The following is a 20134-nucleotide window of genomic DNA, read 5'->3' as shown; positions in this document are numbered from 1 at the left end:
CACGAAGGAGCATGCCCTTTGGTTGAAGCTGATTTGAGTCTGTTGCTTCAGAGCACAGCCACAGTTTCCCAGTGGAGACAGCAGGGGAAGCAAACAAAACAACAACATCTGTACCCCCTGGGAAACAAAACCATGGCCCTGCTTGGTGGGGGCATCTCATGATGCTTTATTTGGGTATCATGTAAGTTGATCAGGTTTGAAAAATGGCTGAAAGGTGTATTTGGTCAAACACCTGTCCAGAGCTCAATGGTAGAGGACATGCATTGAATGCAAAAGCTGAGGCTGCTGAAGAGACCAGAGACCATCTTGGCAGTGAGTCCTGGAAGACCTGCTCCCTGCCTTGCAGGCCTTTTCCCAACTGGCCTGGGAAGGGAGACCTGGACTGACTCCAGCTACAAAAGCTGAGGCCACAGAACAGACTCTTGGGCTGGCGTATTGTTTACAGGGGGCGTTGTTGGGGCAGGGCATTGTTGCTGTTAGCTTTTTATATCTTTATTTTAGAACGTGTGATTTCTATGGAAATAGTTCCTTTCAGTTGTGTATTTTGTTTTGTTTTGTTTATTGTTTATAATTACTTTATTATATTGTAGTTACAGGCATCCTCCTACTTATGTGGGGTTTATGTTCTGGCCTCCGTGCACATAACTGAAATAGCATAAAGGGGGGAGTACCTCATTTTAATAGGGCATGCAGGGAGGGGGAGAGAGAGAGACTCACATGTGCCACCAGGGCCACCACCTGTTGGGTCTTCTCTCACTTGGGGCTGCTCCTCCAAGCCTTCTCTCCAATCCCTTGCATCACAACAAGTGAGTGACCAAGAACAACTTCCGGGCAGCAGCCCCGAGCAAGGGAAGGCACAGCATTCCAATCAATGTATTTATTTTGCGGCGACCTGCATATAAATTACTGAGATCGTTAAGTAGAGTATTTTTTTTTATTAGTGTGGAAAAATGTTTTGCCTCCCACCTTCATCGGCTGCTTACTGGTCCTTACTGGCTTCCAAAAGGACATTAGAGGAAGCAGCAGATCGTCCTCTGTGAGGAGGGCCTTCTGCAACTGGGGAACCTTCATCAAACAGAACACTCTGCACCAGCCACCCACAACTCCCCATCTAGTGATGGCACCTGTAGAAGGCTTTCTGACAAAGACATCAAGGTCTTTGTAGGTACATGGGAGAAGAGGAAGAGTCCTTCAGATATTGTCCCAAGCCATGAAGGCCCTTAAAGGTCAACACCAGTCCTTTGAATTGGACTGCGAGCCAGTGAAGATGGCAAAGTACTGATGTGATTATGTTTGCAACACAACATGTCCCAGTTAGGAATCTGACAGCCATATCCTTGACTGAAATTTCCAGGTTGTTTTCAAAGGTAGCCCCAGGTGCAACACAGTGTGATGATCTAAACAGGAGATCACCAGGGCACAGATCCTGGAGGCAAGATGGGATCCCAGCTGGTGTATTAGCCCAAGCTAGTAGAAGGCATCCCAAACTAGAGAGGCCACTTGTGTCTCTAATGACACAGAGGGATCACTAAGAATTCCAAACTAAGAACCTTTACAGTGAATGCAACCTTCTCCAGAACAGGTTGACACATCATTCACCTGGGCAGGTAAGCAGCCCACTCAAAGTAACTACCCTCTGTCTGGTGTGGATTGAGTTTCAAGTTATTGGCCCTCATCCAGCCCACTACCTTATCAAGGCACAAAAATGAACTAGATCAGGTATGGCTAATCTGTGGCCCTCCAAATAATGTTGAACTCCCATCATCCCCAGTCAGCATGACACTAGGCAAAGATGATTGGAGTTGAAGTCCAACATCATCAAGAGGGACATAGGTCAGCTGCCTCTGGGCTAGATAGGTTGATGGTCCAATACTGGACCAAGATGGACTAATGATTCAGCAGACTGAAATGATATAATCATTCATATGATCTCTAAATGAGCGGCTATTATGCTGTTCATCATAAGATACAGTGGTACCTTGGGCTACGAACTTAATTCATTCCGGAAGTCCGTTCTTAACCTGAAGCGTTCTTAACCCGAGGCACGCATTCCCTACATAGGCCTCCATGGCCCCGGAAGAGGAATTGTGTTCGTATCCCGGGGCAAAGCTCACAGCCTGGGACACCTACTTCTGGGTTTGTGGAGTTTGTAACCCAAAGCGTTTGTAACCCAAAGCGTTTGTAACCTGAGGAAGCACTGTACAACAAGGGCAGCAGAACAAGATTCCTTTCACTTGTGCTTTTTTTGTGATGGAACTCACTGTTACAGAGTGCATCCCCCCCATTTTTGTTGCCCATGGCAGCCATTTTGTGCTGGCACCCATGACATTTTTATCAAGGTTTGAGTACTGAGTCAAATCTCTCTCTCTCTCTCTCTCTCTCTCTCTCTCTCTCTCTCTCTCACACACACACACACACACACACACACTGCCAATCGACTATGCCCTCTGCATCATTTGAATCTTTAAAATAGTCAAATACAAAAATAAATAAATACGCCAACCAAAAGCAAAAACAAAGCGGAAAGAAAATCAAATCAAATCCTAGTTATACTCAGAGTAGACCCATTGACATTAATAGACGTGACTAATTTACATCTACTAATGTCAGTGGGTCTACTCTGAGTTGAAGCTAAGTGGATACAACCCATAAACACACCACTCGATGATGCCACCTTTATTAGATATTCAACATCTGTAAGATGCGTGGGTAGGTCTGGTCTCTGCATTAGCGACTGGGGAACAGTGCCCCCTCCCCTGATAATATCAGCATTAGCTGCAATCAATGAATGAGCATTGCAGCCAACTGCGATCAATCCCCTCTTTGACTGGAGCTTGATTTTTGTTGTGATAGTGTTGCAAATGGCTCTCTTTCATTTTTTCCCTTCTATGCTTTTAAGAACCCTGTTGGGATTTTTGTGCGGCGGTTAGATTCTTTTGGACACACAAGCAAGCAACCTTCATTTCTGAAATGGCCCTCCTTCCCCGCCTGCTCCGATTAACATCACAGAGGAGAAATTCCATCTGTGCTTACTTACATTTAAAAGCCATAAAGTTCTGGAAATCAGATCAGTCGCTTGGACCAAAACATTTTTTTTTTAATGGGGAGGGGGGCTATTTTCTTCTCCCAAAAGGCAGGCTTTAAGATGATGGATGGCAGCCAAAGATTAATTTAATGTGGCAGAGGGGACACTGAAGGTGGGCTACACACACACATGTATATCTATAGATATATACACCTTCATTTATATACTGTATCTGGAAGATCTCTCTTGGTTCCATTAAATATCCACTGGGGACTAGTTGGTGACTCGAGAGACTGGCTTGGGCTTACCAGGTCAAACAGCATTTTCATTCAGGTACTGCCCCTGACAACAGCACCTACCCTTTTCCCACCCTGGAGCCTACAATTTAGATGAAGCCTCTCTTCAATAGAGAGACCCACTATCAAGTTGTTAAAAGCAGGGACACACTAAGTGAAAATGCTAATGGGGTGGAAATGAGCAAAGCTAAGAAGCTGGGCTCCAGACTTCTGCAGTAACTTAAGCAGAGCATCTGGAAACTGGTTTGATGGAGAAGGAAAAGCACAGAATTAATAGCCTAAAGAGCTCTAGAAACAGCAAGCAGACGTAGTAAACTCATGCTCCAACTTGGTGTCACTGAGCCTCATCCAGTAACTTGTGGACACAACACTGTCCCGGAAAGAAATCAAGGGAAGATACCAACATTTCAAACACTCGGCGACCTTTCAAAATTGACTTCAAATGGAATTGCCACTGAATTCTGCTTACAGACATATTTTTAATCCATGGGTTTTAAGCACACACCATTGATGCATTTCAGATGTTCAGGATGCAAGGCAGATCTGAAATGGATCCACTTTGGACCTCCAGGGCCCAGCACATTGTCAGGAGATTAACCGCCACATGCCAAGCACTGAAACAGAGGTGGGAGAACTAGTGGTTCTGCAGATGTTGTTGGACCGATTCTCATTGTCCCAGATCACTGGCCATGTTGACGGGGGCTGATGTGAGTTGGAGTCCAACCATTTCTGGAGAACCACAGGTTCCCTGTCTCTGGCCTAGAAGGGGCTTGCCTCTGCTGCAGAATTCTTGCCACAAACTGGGTGCTCTTGTAGCTTTACTATCAGCTTTGCATTCAATTACTGCCTTACAGTTTAGCACATGAAACCCATGTATGGTTCCATCACTTCCAATGCTCTCACATACAAGTTTTCTAAGCACGTTGTGTGCAAGTCCAGAGAGGACAACGTGAATTCCTACCAGTGGCGTAGCGTGGGTTGCCAGCGCCTGGGGCGGGACAAGTGTTTGGCCCCCCCTGGACTGCCCAGTCAAGTCCAGCTGGGGTAGGAGCGTGTGCCAGGGGGGCACAAACAGAGCCCACACAGAGGGTGAACGGAACCCACCTCCAAGAGGCTCATAGCCTGCTGCCTCCATCCACCTGCCTGCTAGACCAACCTGCCTGTCGCTGCATCTCAGCTGCCAGGGATCTGTGCCTGTCATGGAGGCACTTGATTGTGTCCTCTCAAATATGTGAGCCTGGGGTCACGGCCCCCTCTACATCCCTCACACGATTCCTACTGAACAATCATGCAACAAACTCCTGCTCCCCATAGGTAAGATCAGCAAACATAACCAGGTATGTGCACATTTTGTACTTATTGCTATACAGAAGTGGCTTCCTTTTGGGAGTTTAGTGTTGGCTCCTACTCAGAACATGCACTTGGACAAAATAGTGGTAGAGCCTCTCTCTGGCATGCAGAAGGCGCCAGGTTTAATCCTTGGCATCTCTGGGGGCAGGGATAGACTCCTGCCTGAAACCCTGGAGAAACCCTCCCAGTTAATGTAGACAGTACAGAGTGAGATGACTCAGCATGACACAGCATGAAGCAGATTCCTAAGTTTCTCCACTGTGAAATGATTCTAAACTTGGTTTTAGCACATCACATCCCGTCAATGTTCCACCCTTACCGGGGTTGTGCTGCTGCCTCCGTAGAAGGTGACCTCTTCCCAAGTAGCAACAAAAATGGACACAGCGTTGAATGATGGCAGGTTCTTGAAATACTTCCGGATATCTTTGGAGACCTTCTTGAGGAGATCAGGATCCGTGCTCTCCCGGTAATAGACTTCCCCTCGGATGCCGTTGTGGACGTCTGCCCAGAAAGGAGCGATAAAAGCCCTCCCGTCAGCCAGGGGGAAAGACTCTGGCGTGAACTGGCTGACCAGCACATTAAAGGAAACGACACCATTGTTGTTGACCTGCGAGGGAAAGCGGAATGGTTTGATTTAAGCCAGTGGAAGGCTTGGCAGCGAGAGGCAGAAATGTCAGCTTAAAATTATGCTTGCCTAGGTTGAGCTGGTGGCAGAGGCTGGGCTATGCAATTATGGGTTGTAAATAGGGCTATATTTCTAGGCTCCTCTGTGGCCTTCATCTCACCCTGAGGCTGGGATAGAACTGAGGTTCAAAAACCCACAGAGAAATGGAACCCAGAGGTCACCCCACCCCCCTGGAAATTTCCATACTCTGCATTCTCATGATGACCACCTTTTCACAGAATACTCACCAAAGCAGACTGGTCTAAAGAGATTTGTGGGAATTATCTTCTGGGGAAGTTGTATGCTTCCAATGTATGGTGCATAGTCAGCCCTAACTTGCACATCTCCTGCAGTCTTCTGCTCCATTAGCTGTTAGTTTCCCATTGGGAAACAACCAGACCAGGACCGTCTTAAGCATACAAGGTGCCCAGGTTGCCCAGAGTTGTCAACCTTTTTTTAGGGGGGGGACCCAAAGTTGTTGACCTTTGTTTAGGGCAGGCCAGCGAGGCGCGCATGGCAAAGCTGACCTGGCCTGCTGCCTCAGCATCAACAGAGGAGCGGCAGCAGAGCAAGGCCGGAGCTGAGCGCCTGGGGTGGGCAAGCAGAGCCCAGCACAACAACAGTTGAGCCTGAGATGGTGGCGGCTGAGCGAAGCTGGGTGCCTTGTGTGAGCAGCGTGCGTTGGGCAGGCCTCTCAATGGCCCACCAATCCCAGGCGTGCAGGAGGGTGGAGTTGGCCGGCTGCCTCAGCACCTCGCTCAACCGTAGCAGAAAAGTTGTAGCGCTCTGATGGGCTCTACTCCACTCGGCAGTGGCTGTTGGCTCTTCCCAATCCCCAGACTCCAAATCTCGGCCCTGGACTCTCGGCCTGGAGTTCCTGAGAGCCCTGCGCCCACCCCTAGCACCTATGGGTAAGATGGTCCTGAACCAGACATTTATCTCTGCCCACATCACTTTCTAAAGTGGTAACATCCATCAAGAGCTTCACCGCACAATTCTGCTTCACTGTTGGAGCCTCCTTGGGACTACACCACATCTAACTACAGGTTGAGGATCTCTAGGAAACTAGAGAGATGGGGAGCCAGAAGGAACCAGACGGTGGAAAAGGTCCTCTGTCTGAGACCTCGGAGAGTTTCTTGCTGGTCAGAGTACAGAATCCTGGGTTGGACTGGCCAGTGGTCTGACTCAGCGTAAGACAGCTGAGGTCTCTTTCTGCACATTTTGCCCATGTATTTGCTCACCCCTTGATCCTGCACTAAAGAGGTAATTTTTTTTAGTCTTTTCAAGCACCACCATGAGAGATCAAGTCAGCCGAACAGCTCGTCTGCTAAACAAACAAACAAAGCAAATAAAGATGCAAAAAATAAAAATTAAAAAAAAATCCCCGAAGCTGGAACGAAATAAATAATCTTCATTTTCCTGCAGCTGCTCCCTCCATACGCTTGTTGCGTGTCATGCAACAGGAATAATGTCCGACGTGTCAAGGCCCTCGCGTCTCTCTGGTGTTTAATCACCTGCAAAAGGCAATTTATTGCCTTTTATATCCCTGCCCCACGAACATTAGCCCATTAAATATACCTCTGACTTTCTTAATCATAAAACCTATCAGTTCATGAAATCTAAGAACTTGTCAGGAGGGATCCCATAAATCTTCCTCTGGCCTGAAATGCTGGAGGGAAGCTGTGTTTAAAATGCAGACGTTAATGGTGGGGAAAATGAATAATAGGGTCCGGCAGCTTCCCCAGCCCCAGCCCTGTACTTACAAAAATGGTTCGATATGGGACTCCGAAGAAGATGAATGGGAAGGACAGCTTGATCTCCGGGGAGCTGCCGTCATCCACTTTGGGCGTTTTGGTGTCGTTGGGCCAGAACGGATACAAAATTGCCATGGCCTGAGCTGTAATTGGGACATATGTTCTATTATTCAAATGCCAGCCCCACTGCGTTGCGGTCACCATTGGAACACAATCAGAACCATCTCATCTCCCTCGCCCTGAAAGCCCCTTTAATATTTAAAACAAACAAGCAAAATGAGTACCCGTCGACTAAGATGCACCTCCATCTGCAGTGAGTCATAGCTGGCAATTTAGAATGACACACAAATTCACTATACTCAGGCAAGATATAAGGACCAGCAAAACTGAAACCTGTGGACCTTAGAGCAGACACATGCAAATTCAGACCCCCTCAAGTGTCCCTATTTTCCAGGAAGAGTCCCGCATTTACAGAAGCTGTCCCGGTTTCTGATTTGGTCCCAGAATGTCCTGCTTTTCCATAGGACGTCCCTATTTTCATCAGAGAAATGTTGGAGGATATGGAGTTATGCGACCCCTGAGCCAAGGAGATAAGTAACTATACACCCTTTAGAAGACATCTGAAGGCAGCCCTGTATAGGGAAGTTTTTTAATGTTTAATGCTGTATTATGTTTATATATATATATTGGAAGCTGCCCAGAATGGCTGAGGCATTCCATTCAGATGGGCAGGGGTATAAATAATAAAATTGTTGTTATTAAATAGGACGTCCCTATTTTCATCAGAGAAATGTGGGAGGGTATGAGATATGTCCTTAATGTCAGTCATGACAATTGATTTCAGTGGGTCTACTCTGAGTAGGCAGGGCAAGATTGGATATAACCCCTAAAGTTTGTCTATCTGCCATGTTTAAAGTTATTTTTCACATTGATTTAAGCTGAGCTGAGTGCCAAACCTCCAGTTGCTCATACAGTGGTACCTCTGGTTAAGAACTTAATTCGTTCTAGAGGTCTGTTCTTAACCTGAAACTGTTCTTAACTTGAAGCACCACTTTAGCTAATGGGGTCTCCTGCTGCCGTTGCACGATTTCTGTTCTCATCCTGAAGCAAAGTTCTTAACCCGAGGTACTATTTCTGGGTTAGAGGAGTCTGTAACCTGAAGCATCTGTAACCTGAAGCATCTGTAACCCGAGGTACCACTGCATAAGGCCCAAGCCTGAACACGGAGACAGGTTTGCAGATGTTCCCAGAGAAACCACTTGCTAAAATGGCCTTACTGGCAAAGGCGAAATGGCAACAGCTCTATCCTGAAACATTCCCATGATGGGCAGAAACTCCTGCTCACACAACATCAACTGAATTGTATCTGCTTGGCTGAGGTTTCTTTCCCTGATGTTTTTACATGAGGGGATAATGCCGTCTCGGCTAGAAAAGAACTTTGCTGCCCTCGTTATAGTCAATGAATGCTCAGCCGAGCCTCCAAAGGCAAAACAATTCACCCTCTGTTTAAGACTCTTTGCTGCAGTCCTATGTTAAGTTTCATATGGGCGCCTACCAGGGCTGCATGGAGACCTTTAGAGGCCCTAAGCCCTGAGAAGGTGATGGATCCCCCAGGTGCAATTCAAAGTAAGAACAATAGTTAACCATATAAAATAAAAATTATAAAATAACAATGAAGCATAGATTTATTGTAGCACACGACAGGACCTGATATTCTTGCATCATTTCCATCTATGTTAGTAGGACGTCCCCTGGTTTAAGTGGGGATAAGTAATTGAAAAGAGAATGGAAAACAGGGGGAAAGTGTGGAGTGTAAAGAAATCTAACAAAGTTCTGATTTTCCCCATGATGACTGCTCAAGACTTTAATTTTTTTTAAAAAAAAATCACATTTTTTGAATATAAAAAAATCTCATTTTGTGTGTGTGCACTCTTTCATTGAAAGTGCTTTAAGCATGTGCTTAAATGGAGATTAATGGAGATACATCTGCAGAAACTGAAGAACTGGCCAATGAAATATGAACTTTTTAAAAGGAGTGGAATGATTTTGGACAGTATCTGGTGTATAATATTTTTGTCACGCACCTGCTGGATTGTTCTAACCTACACAGAATGGAAGGAGCAAAAATGTTGTTGCATTTTTATTGTTGTTATTGGTGTTCTTGTTGGGAGCCGCCCAGAGTGGCTGGGGAAACCCATCCAAATGGGTGGGGTATAAATAAATCATTATTATTATTATTAGCCCAGAATGGCCTATTGAGCCGTTCAGCACTGGCACCTTCCCACTGCATCTTCCTGGATTTTGAGAAAAGTCCCCTTGGCTGTCCTCCTGCTCTTTGGCCCTTCAGCAGCACTTGTCTTAACAATTCGATCAGAACACCTAAAGGCCAAAACTAGGGATGGAAGGATCTGCCTTCTATCTGCTTTCCTGGATTTCAGTTCATTCACCAGCCTTAAATTCAGTTCTCCACATTTTGCAGCTATTTACTGATTTTCTTTCTTTTTTTAAAATACCTCTTGAAAATTCATTGGTTTTAGTACGAATTTTTCCTAATAATCACATTTTTATATGCTCTTTTGACTTATTTTGCAAGCAATCTTCCCTGCCGTAACGCATTTCTGTATATTATTTTCACTAATGTTTACATTTTTATGCACGCTTTCCCTCAGTGTATGCATCTTTGTAAACCTGGTTCAGTTGGAAACTGCCTCACAAAATTCAGAGCAGTGTGAATGTCAAAGGCTTAGCTGTGTTTCGGTGGACATATAGCTTTGGAAAGTGCAGATTTGATGGGTTTGCGTGCTGAATCCAATCTCTCCACCATCCCTGGACACAACCTCAGGGCCCTTTGCCCTTTTCTGAATCACATTACGCATTCCCACCTCTGCTTTCAGCCACAGCGAGGTCTTCACGCAATGGCATTTCTCCTAATTTGCTAAATGCCATAATGGCAGGTAGAGTCGCTAGGTCCTGACCCAGATTCAGGGTTTGGGCCTCCTTCTCACAGTTTCTGAAAGACTTGAGTTCTTTTCACACAACGAGGTGTGTACTAGGAATGCATGCATGTAGTGTGTGTGTGTGTGTGTGTGTGTGTGTGTGTGGAAGAGAGAGAGAGAGAGAGAGAGGGGGGGGGAGGGAGGAGGGGATCACCAGGACTGTATCTGGTGGCCCCATTCCTGCCACAGCACTGGTTGGTGACTAGGCCCGTGGCTTGAATCAAAAGGTGCCGCCCTGATAGAAAAGCATTTTCTGCCCACAGAAAAAGCTCTTTTGGATGCTGTGTGAAAAATAGAGAGTCTGAATCTTGCACAAGTTCTTGAGCAAGGCCCTTGTATTGCCATCTAGAGAGGAGCTGCAACAAATATTGCAGTGTGGTGTTTCTGTTCCAGTGTCCAGCCAGTCATTCCCTCTTCCAATACATTTCATCCTACACCCTCTCCTCATCTCTAACTCCCCATTTCCCTTCTCTTCCCCAACAGATACTCAGTGTTCTGTGAGCTCTGAGCATGCTGTTTAGGGACCGGACAGGCTGCCTACTTGGGTGTTTTTCCAATAAGAAAACTACAGTGGTACCTTGGGTTACATATGCTTCAGGTTACAGACTCTGCTAACCCAGAAATATGACCTTGGGTTAAGAACTTTGCTTCAGGATGAGAACAGAAACTGTGCTCCGGCAGCGCGGCAGCAGTGGGAGGCCCCATTAGCTAAAGTGGTACCTCAGGTTAAGAACAGGTTCAGGTTCAGAACGGACCTCCAGAACGAATTAAAACCAGAGATAGCAGAACGTAACCAGAGATACCACTGTATAGAGATAACCAGCCTTTGTTGAAGCCTTTAGCGTGCATTGGGCCAGTGAATCTGGTTAGAGAATGGCCTTTACTTTTTGCACATCGAGCGATGCTGGTAGGTAAGAAAATAATAAAGTTGTTTATTGCAGGAAAGATGCTGAACTTGGACAGAAATGTTTCCAGTTCTAGTCCCGCTAACTAGTCTAGAGAGGAACAAGGCAGCCATGCTTGCTCCCTTTGTTCTCAGAGGATAGTATGAAGATGACCTCTCATCCAGAGGTCTGAGAGAGAGAAGTGTGAGGAAAAGGAGGAGGAAGTTGTAAACAGGATGCAACCTGAGACGTATCAGGCCAAACAAGAAAGAGATAAGAGAAGTAAGCTGATAGGTTAAAGGTAGAGGGATAGTCTGGGAATGTGGAAGGGCCTCGTGCTATCTGCCTTAACCCCATGTAAAGCCCTCTTCGGCAAGCTGAGTTGCACCCAAACTTCCAACAAAAGCCCTTCGGCTTGGCACCACGACAGGCATGAAAGATCTGTTTGTCAAAGAGGGCAACTGTCCTGGCTCTGGAGATCGGTTACAAGGACTTGAGATCGTTGAAATAAATAAATGGCCCAGCGCAGGAGGATGCAGGCTCCACCCTCTGCCGTGATGAGGGAAATCCCTGGTCTCCCTGGAGCTTCCCTTCACATTCTTCAGGCGAATACAGTCTCTCAGTCCCATCAGCATCAGAGGCACAACTGGTGGTGACACGAGGGAGGGCCTTTTCTGCGGCTGCCCCCAGATTGTGGAATTCCTTCTCAAGAGAGGTTGGACAGGCTCCCTCCTTGTTGCCTTTCCTCTGGTAGGCTCAGACCTCCCTATTCTGGCAGGCCAGACAATATTGACCACTGGGAGCTGGTATTTGGCGCAATCGGTATTTGAATTGCTGGTGCTAAAAGCGTTTTATTGTATTTTAACTAGGGTCTTCTTCAGCTACGCTTTTAAAATTACTTTGTGTTTTATCATGATGCTTTAAAATTTTTGTGAGTTGCCTTGAATCCCATCTTGGGAGAAAGGTGGGATATCCATGCATTAAATAAATAAGGCCCTTGTGGGAAATGTATTGTGAGTTTTTTTCATATTCGTGTCCAGGCAAACTGTGGATGAAGGGACTGTAAACTTCCATAGGGTAGCGCCTTGCCGAATTTCTAACAACTTGGAATTAAGGTGCTTGCATATGCTTAAAAAATAATTGATAGGATCTACAGGAGAGAAAGAATTGATAGACTACAGGGCCTAAAAAAACCTGGCCAATTACCAGTGCAGTGTAAGTATTAGAATAGGGGGTGGGGGGGACCTCAGACCCAGGACCTCCAGGTGAGTCTATCTGGCCTTGGGGAATCTCACCAAGAAATGGCCCTTCCTTGTGTGTTTTAGCCTGGCTGGAATGTGTCCTTGAACCCTCGTCATGCCTACTGCTTCCTTGGATACTTGATAGAGTGAGGTGGTGCAGGGTATGTAGAAACTAACCTACCATGCAAATGCAATAATTGCATTTCTCCTCCTCCCACTTTACTTCTGGGTGCACCCAACATTGGCATGTGGCCCCCAGTCTGTAGAACCAAATGGTGAAAATGACCTGGAAGGCCTGTAAAGGTCAACTTGGTAGCCCACATAACCCGGGGACTATGCCATTCACTGCAATATGTTCATCCGCTTGCTTTGAGAGATGCTAATTGGCTGGCTTTGATGCTATGCTTATCTGCTGACTTGGGATGCTTGGCTATTGGCCTTGGGAGGGGAGCTACCCATAAGGCTTGGATGCCTGCCACCTAGGCCTTCATTGGTCAGGTGGACCGACGGAAATTCCTGGCCAAACTGACAAATGATGTTTTCTGTATAAGCAACGCTTAACATGCTAGCCTCTCATGGACAGTCATGACAAATGTTTGCTGTTTCAGGGGTTGCCCCGAGTCTGTAAAGGCAGGAAGGTCTCTGGCATTGCATTGTAAGTTTTCGCTTTTCTACAATAAAGCACTAGAATTGACCTCTCTGACATTTTTGACCCCTGCACCAAACCACTCACACAAGCTCTCCTTTGGGCCTGTGGATGAGGGCACCCAGAAAGCTGCCCAAAATGGAATGTGGCTCCCTGGCTAAAAATGGGGATACCAGGGTTTGAATCCCCACTTAACCAGGAAGCTCACACAGGGTGCTATGAGGATAAACCAGGCATAGGCAAACTCGGCCCTCCAGATGTTTTGGGACTACAACTCCCATCATCCCTGACCACTGGTCCTGTTAGCAAGGGATGATGGGCATCGTAGTCCCAAAACATCTGGCGGGCCAAGTTTGTCTATGCCTGGGTAGACTAAGAGGGGAGGACTGTTGGCAGTGTGATGCAATTCAGCCCACACTGAAGGCTGATGTGTCTGCACACAAAATAGCAGAGAGAGTCGGGGGGGGGGAGACACACCTCCAGACTTCCTAGACTGCCCTTTAACCTTTGCTGCCCTTCCTTCAGGCTAGACTGATACTCTTATGGTTGCTGACCTCATTTCCTACTTTCCTCTTCTTCACTTCTCAACTTGTGAGGCCCCTTTTGTGTATTTGTTGCTGAGATGCAAGAGCAGGTGCAACTCATGGCATTCTCTCATCTTAACTTTGTTAGAACTAGGATATTTCCCACCAAGCATGTATTTCCTGCAATAAATGCAGCTTCCTCGTCTTCCTAAACCCAGAGTCTCAGTGAACTTATATCAAGGGTAAAGTGTGTTCCTGCAACAGTGATTTAGTTTTCAGTTCAATTTCTGCTGATGCATTTGAACTCCAAATGCCACCAAGAACCACATGTGACATGCTGAGCACCCTGGAGGAATCCCCACAAAAGCAATTAAATAAATTAATAATCAGTTCATCCTCTACTCTAATCCCCTTAATACCACCCCAAAGCTATTGTACAACCTCAGCAGAGATGCTCCTTAGCAGAAATTGCTTGCTGCTTCTGTTTGCTCACTGCCATGCCACACTAAGCTATCATGCACAGGAATGGGAGTGGGTGGAGAAATTAAAAATTGCATTTAAAGGTGAATCTACCCAATTCACACTTTCTGAAATTGCAGCCATCCTTTGAAAACTGCACTTCTCCAAATCTTGCAATGCATTTTCTGAAACCCAGTAATGTGTACCAAAATTTAAAAAGGAAAATAAGCATAGGGTAGGGTCCAGTGTGAACTGAAATGCACATATTCCTGAAAGCAACATGGAAAATGCATTATATCGGGGAACATTGCTTTGCAAAAATGTGTATATTAGGAGAAATTTGCACTAAAATGCTGGTGAATTCCAGGGAAAGAAAAATCCACAAGCTGAGGTGGAAATGCAGAGAACCCAAGAAAAACCGAAATTGACATATTTGCCCATTCAAAAACACTACCAATTTCTTGCACACAACGCAAAACACACATATCTTATTCATCTTTGCAAGTGACAGAGGGCTTGAAAGATATTGCTATGAGACATTCTCTGTCTCTGGAACTCTTTTAAAAAAAGAAAAAGAAAACTGTTCTAAATGCAAACATGTAAAGATAAGTTGCCATAAAACAGAGAGACTGGCAGGCAGCACAGCCAATCAGATAATCAACATGTTTTTTGCATATGGATACGGACGATGTTAATGTCTCTGGCAAGCATTCCTTTGCCAGAGAGACAGTGAGCGAGCAAAATCATTTCACAGCTGTTATGTAATAGCTGAACAATTACAGCTTGGGTCACAGCTGTGAAATGAAGGGGTTGTTGTTCTTTCTTTTTTCCAAGAGTGGAACTGAGCCCAACTTTTCCTTTTAACAGCTGCTTTAAGAATCCGCAATGAGCTGCATCTTTGCAGGTGCAGCCTCTTCAAACATCCCCAAAGGTTTACCTGGTCCCATTATGTGGAAAAGCGCTACAACCATTTCCCTTTATTGGGAACAGGTTCTACAGGGTAGATCAAAGCGGGGAGCGATGTGCAGCTTTCCACCGGGATCCGAAACTAGTCTGAATAATGGTTTCTGATATCAGTCCTTAAACACACTCACCTATCTAGGGGAAGGGACAGGCTATTTATTACAACACCATTCCCCTCCCATTTTGCAAAAAAATAAAAAATAAAAAATCCATACAGAAACAAGCAAACAAATACTGAAACAATAAAACCGCCAACCTAACAGAAGCTACACTTCATCAAACACAAAATCCCCTCTGTGAATCTCAAAAAACCCCTCTGAAATAGAATTAGATTCACCCAAAGCCTAAAAACTAAACCAGAATGGGAGAGATGAGCCTTCTTGGAGAGGTAGGCCCATAAACCCAGTGCCACCACAGAGAAGACTCTGCCCCATGTCACCACTTCCCTGTTTCTCTAAGGGAATGGGGAAAGGGGAACATGGGGCAAGACTTCCTTAGATGACCTGCCTGTGCAATTAGTTGCGTACGGGAGGCGACAATGGGAGTGCTCAGGTAAGCTGACTGTATAAGGCAGGAGATAACTGCCTCTCTCTGCTGGTACAGAAGCGAAAGCAGGTGCTATGTGGGTCCCACAAAATAGGGTGCCTTTTGCATCCACCGTGGCAGCGGGCAGTTGCTTCCACATGGTGTGATTCCACACGGCTGTGGGACGCAGGTGAGTTGCAGAATCACAGGCATTACTCACTTTCCCTTCCGGCTGGTGACAATCAGACTCACCCAAGTGACCCTGCTTATCTGGTACTTTAACTCACACCAGTTCTCCAGTGGGGTGGGAAGCTGCCTCCCTGCTGCCGTGGACATCTGTGGGGTGGGATGCTAAGGTCAGGGCACCAGATTTGGCGTCCCAAGGATACACTTTCTTGGAAATCAGTCCAGCTGCAGCCCGCGAGATGTACTTACTCTGCTTTCAAAACTGAAAAGCCATTAGCTATACATGCCTGGTTCTTATGCAGCGTATCTTTGACGGGAGCGGTTTGCTAATTACCGGGGAAGTATCAGTATCCGGCCGCTGACGAGCCGAAATACTAACCTTGCTGTCGAATAATTATGAAGGCAAAAGCCACCCAGCTTCTAAAGAACGACGGGTAATTCATCCTAGAGGAAGAGGAAGGAGAAAAAGTGCAGCAAATCAGTCGCCCATCCAGCACCAGGTCCCATATGTAAATCCCACCGTAAAGCGTATGTCAAGATCGCTTCAGCATCGCTTGATGGGACCAGACGGCTTGAAATTTGGGAAACCAGTCACTTCATCTGTGCCCACAAACACAAAACCTCTTAATTAGGTCGCGGTTAACGACACCGCTCTTGTTTGAAAAGGGGAACAAAGGGTTTGTTTGGCTCATTTTGTCGGGGCAAACTCAGGGAACAATGCCGGAGGGGGCAAGTTTGCTAGAAAGTGCTACCAGTGTCAGCTTTAATAGGTCTGAATATGAAAATAGCTCGGAGAGGAAACACTCATTCCCCTAATAACCCCAAACGATTCCTCAATGATCTCCACGCTACAAAGCTTTTGGCTGAACAGATTCTTATTGTATACCAAAACGAGAGCCAATTATCTACCGTGGAGTGCTCTCCTCGCTGGAAGACTTTCAACGCTGCTTTAACTAATCCTTCCTTCTTCTTCTTCGTCTTCTTCTTCCCTTTCTGTATCAGTTGGTGAGGCAAAGAACACTTCACATTTCTTGACTGGTAGGATGGGAGGACAAACATTGACATAGCTGCCCATCTTTTGCGTTAACACAGATATCAGCTTTGCAAAGGATTCGGCGGGGGGGGGGGCGTGTGTGGAGACGAGATAAAAACGAAGCTCCATAAATAATATAGAAATCCTACGTGGGTATTTTAATTCCTTTCGTGCCCTGAGGAATTTGTTATACATTATTAATCCGGTACAAAATCGCTCTCAATGTAAAGTGCTCAGAGTTTCATTACCTTTGCATTTTTATTAAATCAGGGCCAGATTTTTGCATTTCTACCCAGGAATCTGTTGCAAAAGAGAGAAACATGGACTGCCACTCTGGACCAGGTGAAAGGCTCTTGTATTAATTTGCAAGGCCCTTAATGACTTGGGTTCAAGGTACCTCAAGGACTGCTTGATCCCTCTTATCCCTGCCCGGTCACTGAGGTCTTCGGGAAAGTCACTGCTTTTTCGAGGCAAAACAGGTGCTGGACCAAATGTCCCTCGGAAGACCCACTGCAGAGCCCAAAGAGGATCTCTTTGGGCTGGGGGGTGGGGAGGGTCTTCTCATGAGCCAGAGGCTTGTTGAGGCTGCTCAGTTGAGGCAAGCCCCCAACCCACCTCTCCAGCTCATGTGAGCAAGAGCAATGTGGGGGGCTTGCTCAGTTGAGGAATGGGACATCCTCTACAGGCTCCTGAAAGGGTCTCTTCACAAGCTGGAGGTGCAGCGGAGCTTTGTTGAGGCTGGTCAGAGCTCTCCCCCCACTTCTGGGACCCAGCTGAGAGGTGCCGGAATGCTGTTCCGGCCTGTTCTGGCTGGGAAAAAAAGCCCTGCTGCTAATGGTCACCATGGCTCAGCTGCATGGCTTAGATCAGCGGTTCTCGACCTGTGGGTCCCCAGATGTTGTTGGACTACAACTCCCATCATCCCTGAGCTCTGGTCTTGCTAGCTAGGGGTGATTTTGTGGTACTACCATCCAGTTGAGGTCATTCAGGCCCCTTCTCTCTGCCGAACTTCTGATGCTTAGTAAATACTTTTTTTTCTAGCAGGCATTTTAACAGAAGCCTGCTTTTACAGTTTTAACTGATTATCGCCTTTTCTGTATTGTGTTTCTTGTACAGCACTTAAGAGACGACTGCCATTAAGCGGTATCTTACTCATGTAGATAAATAATAATACAGAACTCACATGGCTGTCTTCAACAAAGTTCAACTCAGAGTAGAACCCACTGAAATGAATGAACCTGTTTGCTGTGCCCATTAACTTCAATGGGTCTACTCTGGGTAGGTCCATCACTGGAGACAACCCACAATGCCTCCTGCATTTAGTTCAATGGGGAGGGGGGGAGAGCAGCACCAGGACACCCACAGAGCTGACCCTCCTTTGAAGGGAGCTGTGTGGGGCTCTGAATATGGGGCAAAGCAGTGGCATAAAGGGGGTTTACAGATTATTATTATTATTATTAAAATCTACAATTGTGCCCAAGTCAGTCTGGAGCACTGAATGTCAGCACAAGTCGTACAAAGATCCCACGGATAAACTCAGTTGGTAGAGCATGGAGACTCTTGAATTATTATTATTTTATTAAAGATTTTCTTAATCTCAGGGTCATGCCCACACTGCTCAAAAGATTCTTGCATTGCAGGGAGCTGAACTAGATGACACTCATGTTTCCTTCCAACTTTATAATTCTTTGATTCTATGAACCCAGAATGGTTACATACACACGTATATGCTAGGAGATGACAATGGGACTAGTATAGGATTCGATATATCTTCAGAAACCTGAGCAAAAGCCAGCAAAATACAGTAGCAACTACAGCTGCAGTCATCTGCACATACCGGGTTGTAGCCAACTGAATCCATACTTAGTAGACTAAGGTTACCAGACGTCCCCGGTTCCTGGGGACAGTCCCTGGATTTACAAATCAGTTCCCTGACAAAATCCATCTATTTAGTAGGAAGTTGAAAAGTGACCCCGGATTCACTGGGGGGGGAGGGAAATCTGGTAACCTTAGAGTAGACCCACTGAAATCAATGAATTTTCATTGGATCCACTCTGAGCATGGATTCAGTTGGATACAACCTGCCACCTCCAAGTCCCGCTGTAAATGAGCAGAACTTACTTCTGAAACAAGCGTTGGGTCAGGCTGTATCATGAGCCATTGAAAGCAATGGAGCAGGACTTCAGTATGATGAATTTCAATCAGTTGATTTCAATGGGACTTTGCTACAAATAGCTTTCCCACCATTTCCCCAATCTATTATTATTATTATTATTTCTTAAATTTGTTTACCACCCTATTCTCACAGGTCTCAGGGTGGTTCACAGTCTTGAGGGGACAGGAAGAGGATGGGGTCCCATGCATCCATGGTTATCATAACTAACTTTTACTGGATTCAGATGTCGCCTTTCTTCTGCAGTGTAAAGCTATCATTAATCAGAGTTGCTTAAATTCTCCAACTAAAGGCTTGTAAATGTACCTGTGTCTAACATTCTCTCTCATACACAGACACACACACACACGTACAGATTCATTTTCCTAAAACGTAGGAGTGACAGAGATATAATTATAAAACTGTACAATGGAAAAGAGAGATATATGTAATGACATACTAACATTCTATGTAAGTTTAATGTGTGCATGATAGGTATAGGATAAAGATATCAAGATGAAATTTCAGCATTTATCTATATATATATAACCAGGAACTGACATTGATATAGCAAATGTGACATGTTCTATCAAATAAATCCAGAGTTCCTGGAATACTGAACATATTTCTGGATTGTTACAGGGGCAGAATTAATTTCAGCTCCTCAAACTTTTTGCTGGGCTCCTAAATGGCAGACAAAGAGAAGTTCAACTCTGCCTATTTTACAAGACATCACTGAAATGCTGTCATAAAAGCAGGCTTGCAAGGGACAGACTCAGAGGAAGTTAAGATTTAAAAAACATATACATGGAAAAGAAATCACCAACCTGGTTTGTGGCGAAGAAAATTTAAATCTGAAATAGAAAACCCAAAACTTGGAAAAACCTGGGGGAAAGAAATGATGTCAAGGGCACATGCCAAAAGCCCCCTTGCTAATTATGGTTGATGGCTGATGCCCCCCCCAAAGTCCTTTTGGTCTTTCTATTGAAAATCAACACAAAGCTTTTCTCCCCCTTTATGGAGTAGTGATGAGTTCCAATTCAGGACAAAATCCACTTTCCCATTCTAAGGGTTATTGACAAGTTGGCTCATCAAAAAACGCAGATCAAAAATGTGGGCCGTGTAAGTCAGGAGCAGCCTCTCGCTCTTGTTCTTTCTGAAAAGTTAAACCTTCCAGTGGATCCAGGAGGGAAATGTCAAAGCTACAAGGAACCAGGTATGTGGCTGTTTTGACCAGAATCACTTTTCACTTACAAGGGGGGAGAGAAAAAAACTACAAAAGGGGGAGGAAAAGGACCCCTTCCTTCTTTGTGCTCCTGACGGAGGGTCTATATAGTATTACAAAATTAGCATTAAACAGCATAGGAATTAAGCACACGCGCACGCACACACACACACACACACACACACACGAAGTGAGGGCTGTTGGCTTCCAA

General features: G+C 45.6%; 1 protein-coding gene across 1 annotated transcript in view; it reads right to left on the bottom strand.

The window, feature by feature from the left end:
- Positions 1–15997, bottom strand: part of TECTA (tectorin alpha) — an 81098-nt gene extending 65101 nt beyond the window's left edge. Inside the window, exons 1-3 of the mRNA XM_081843238.1 lie at positions 15893–15997; positions 7099–7232; positions 4991–5278 (exon numbers count right to left, since the gene is read on the bottom strand). Coding sequence (XP_081699364.1) covers positions 4991–5278; positions 7099–7232; positions 15893–15956 — 486 coding nt within the window. The 5' untranslated portion in view covers positions 15957–15997. The remainder of the gene's footprint in view (positions 1–4990; positions 5279–7098; positions 7233–15892) is intronic.
- Positions 15998–20134: the final 4137 nt, after the last annotated feature.

Source organism: Podarcis erhardii (assembly GCF_964252035.2).
Source record: "Podarcis erhardii genome assembly, chromosome: 16".
NCBI classification, from domain to species: Eukaryota; Metazoa; Chordata; class Lepidosauria; order Squamata; family Lacertidae; genus Podarcis; species Podarcis erhardii.
The sequence above is the reverse complement of the archived record's forward strand: the minus strand, read 5'-3'. Positions and strand labels throughout refer to the sequence as shown.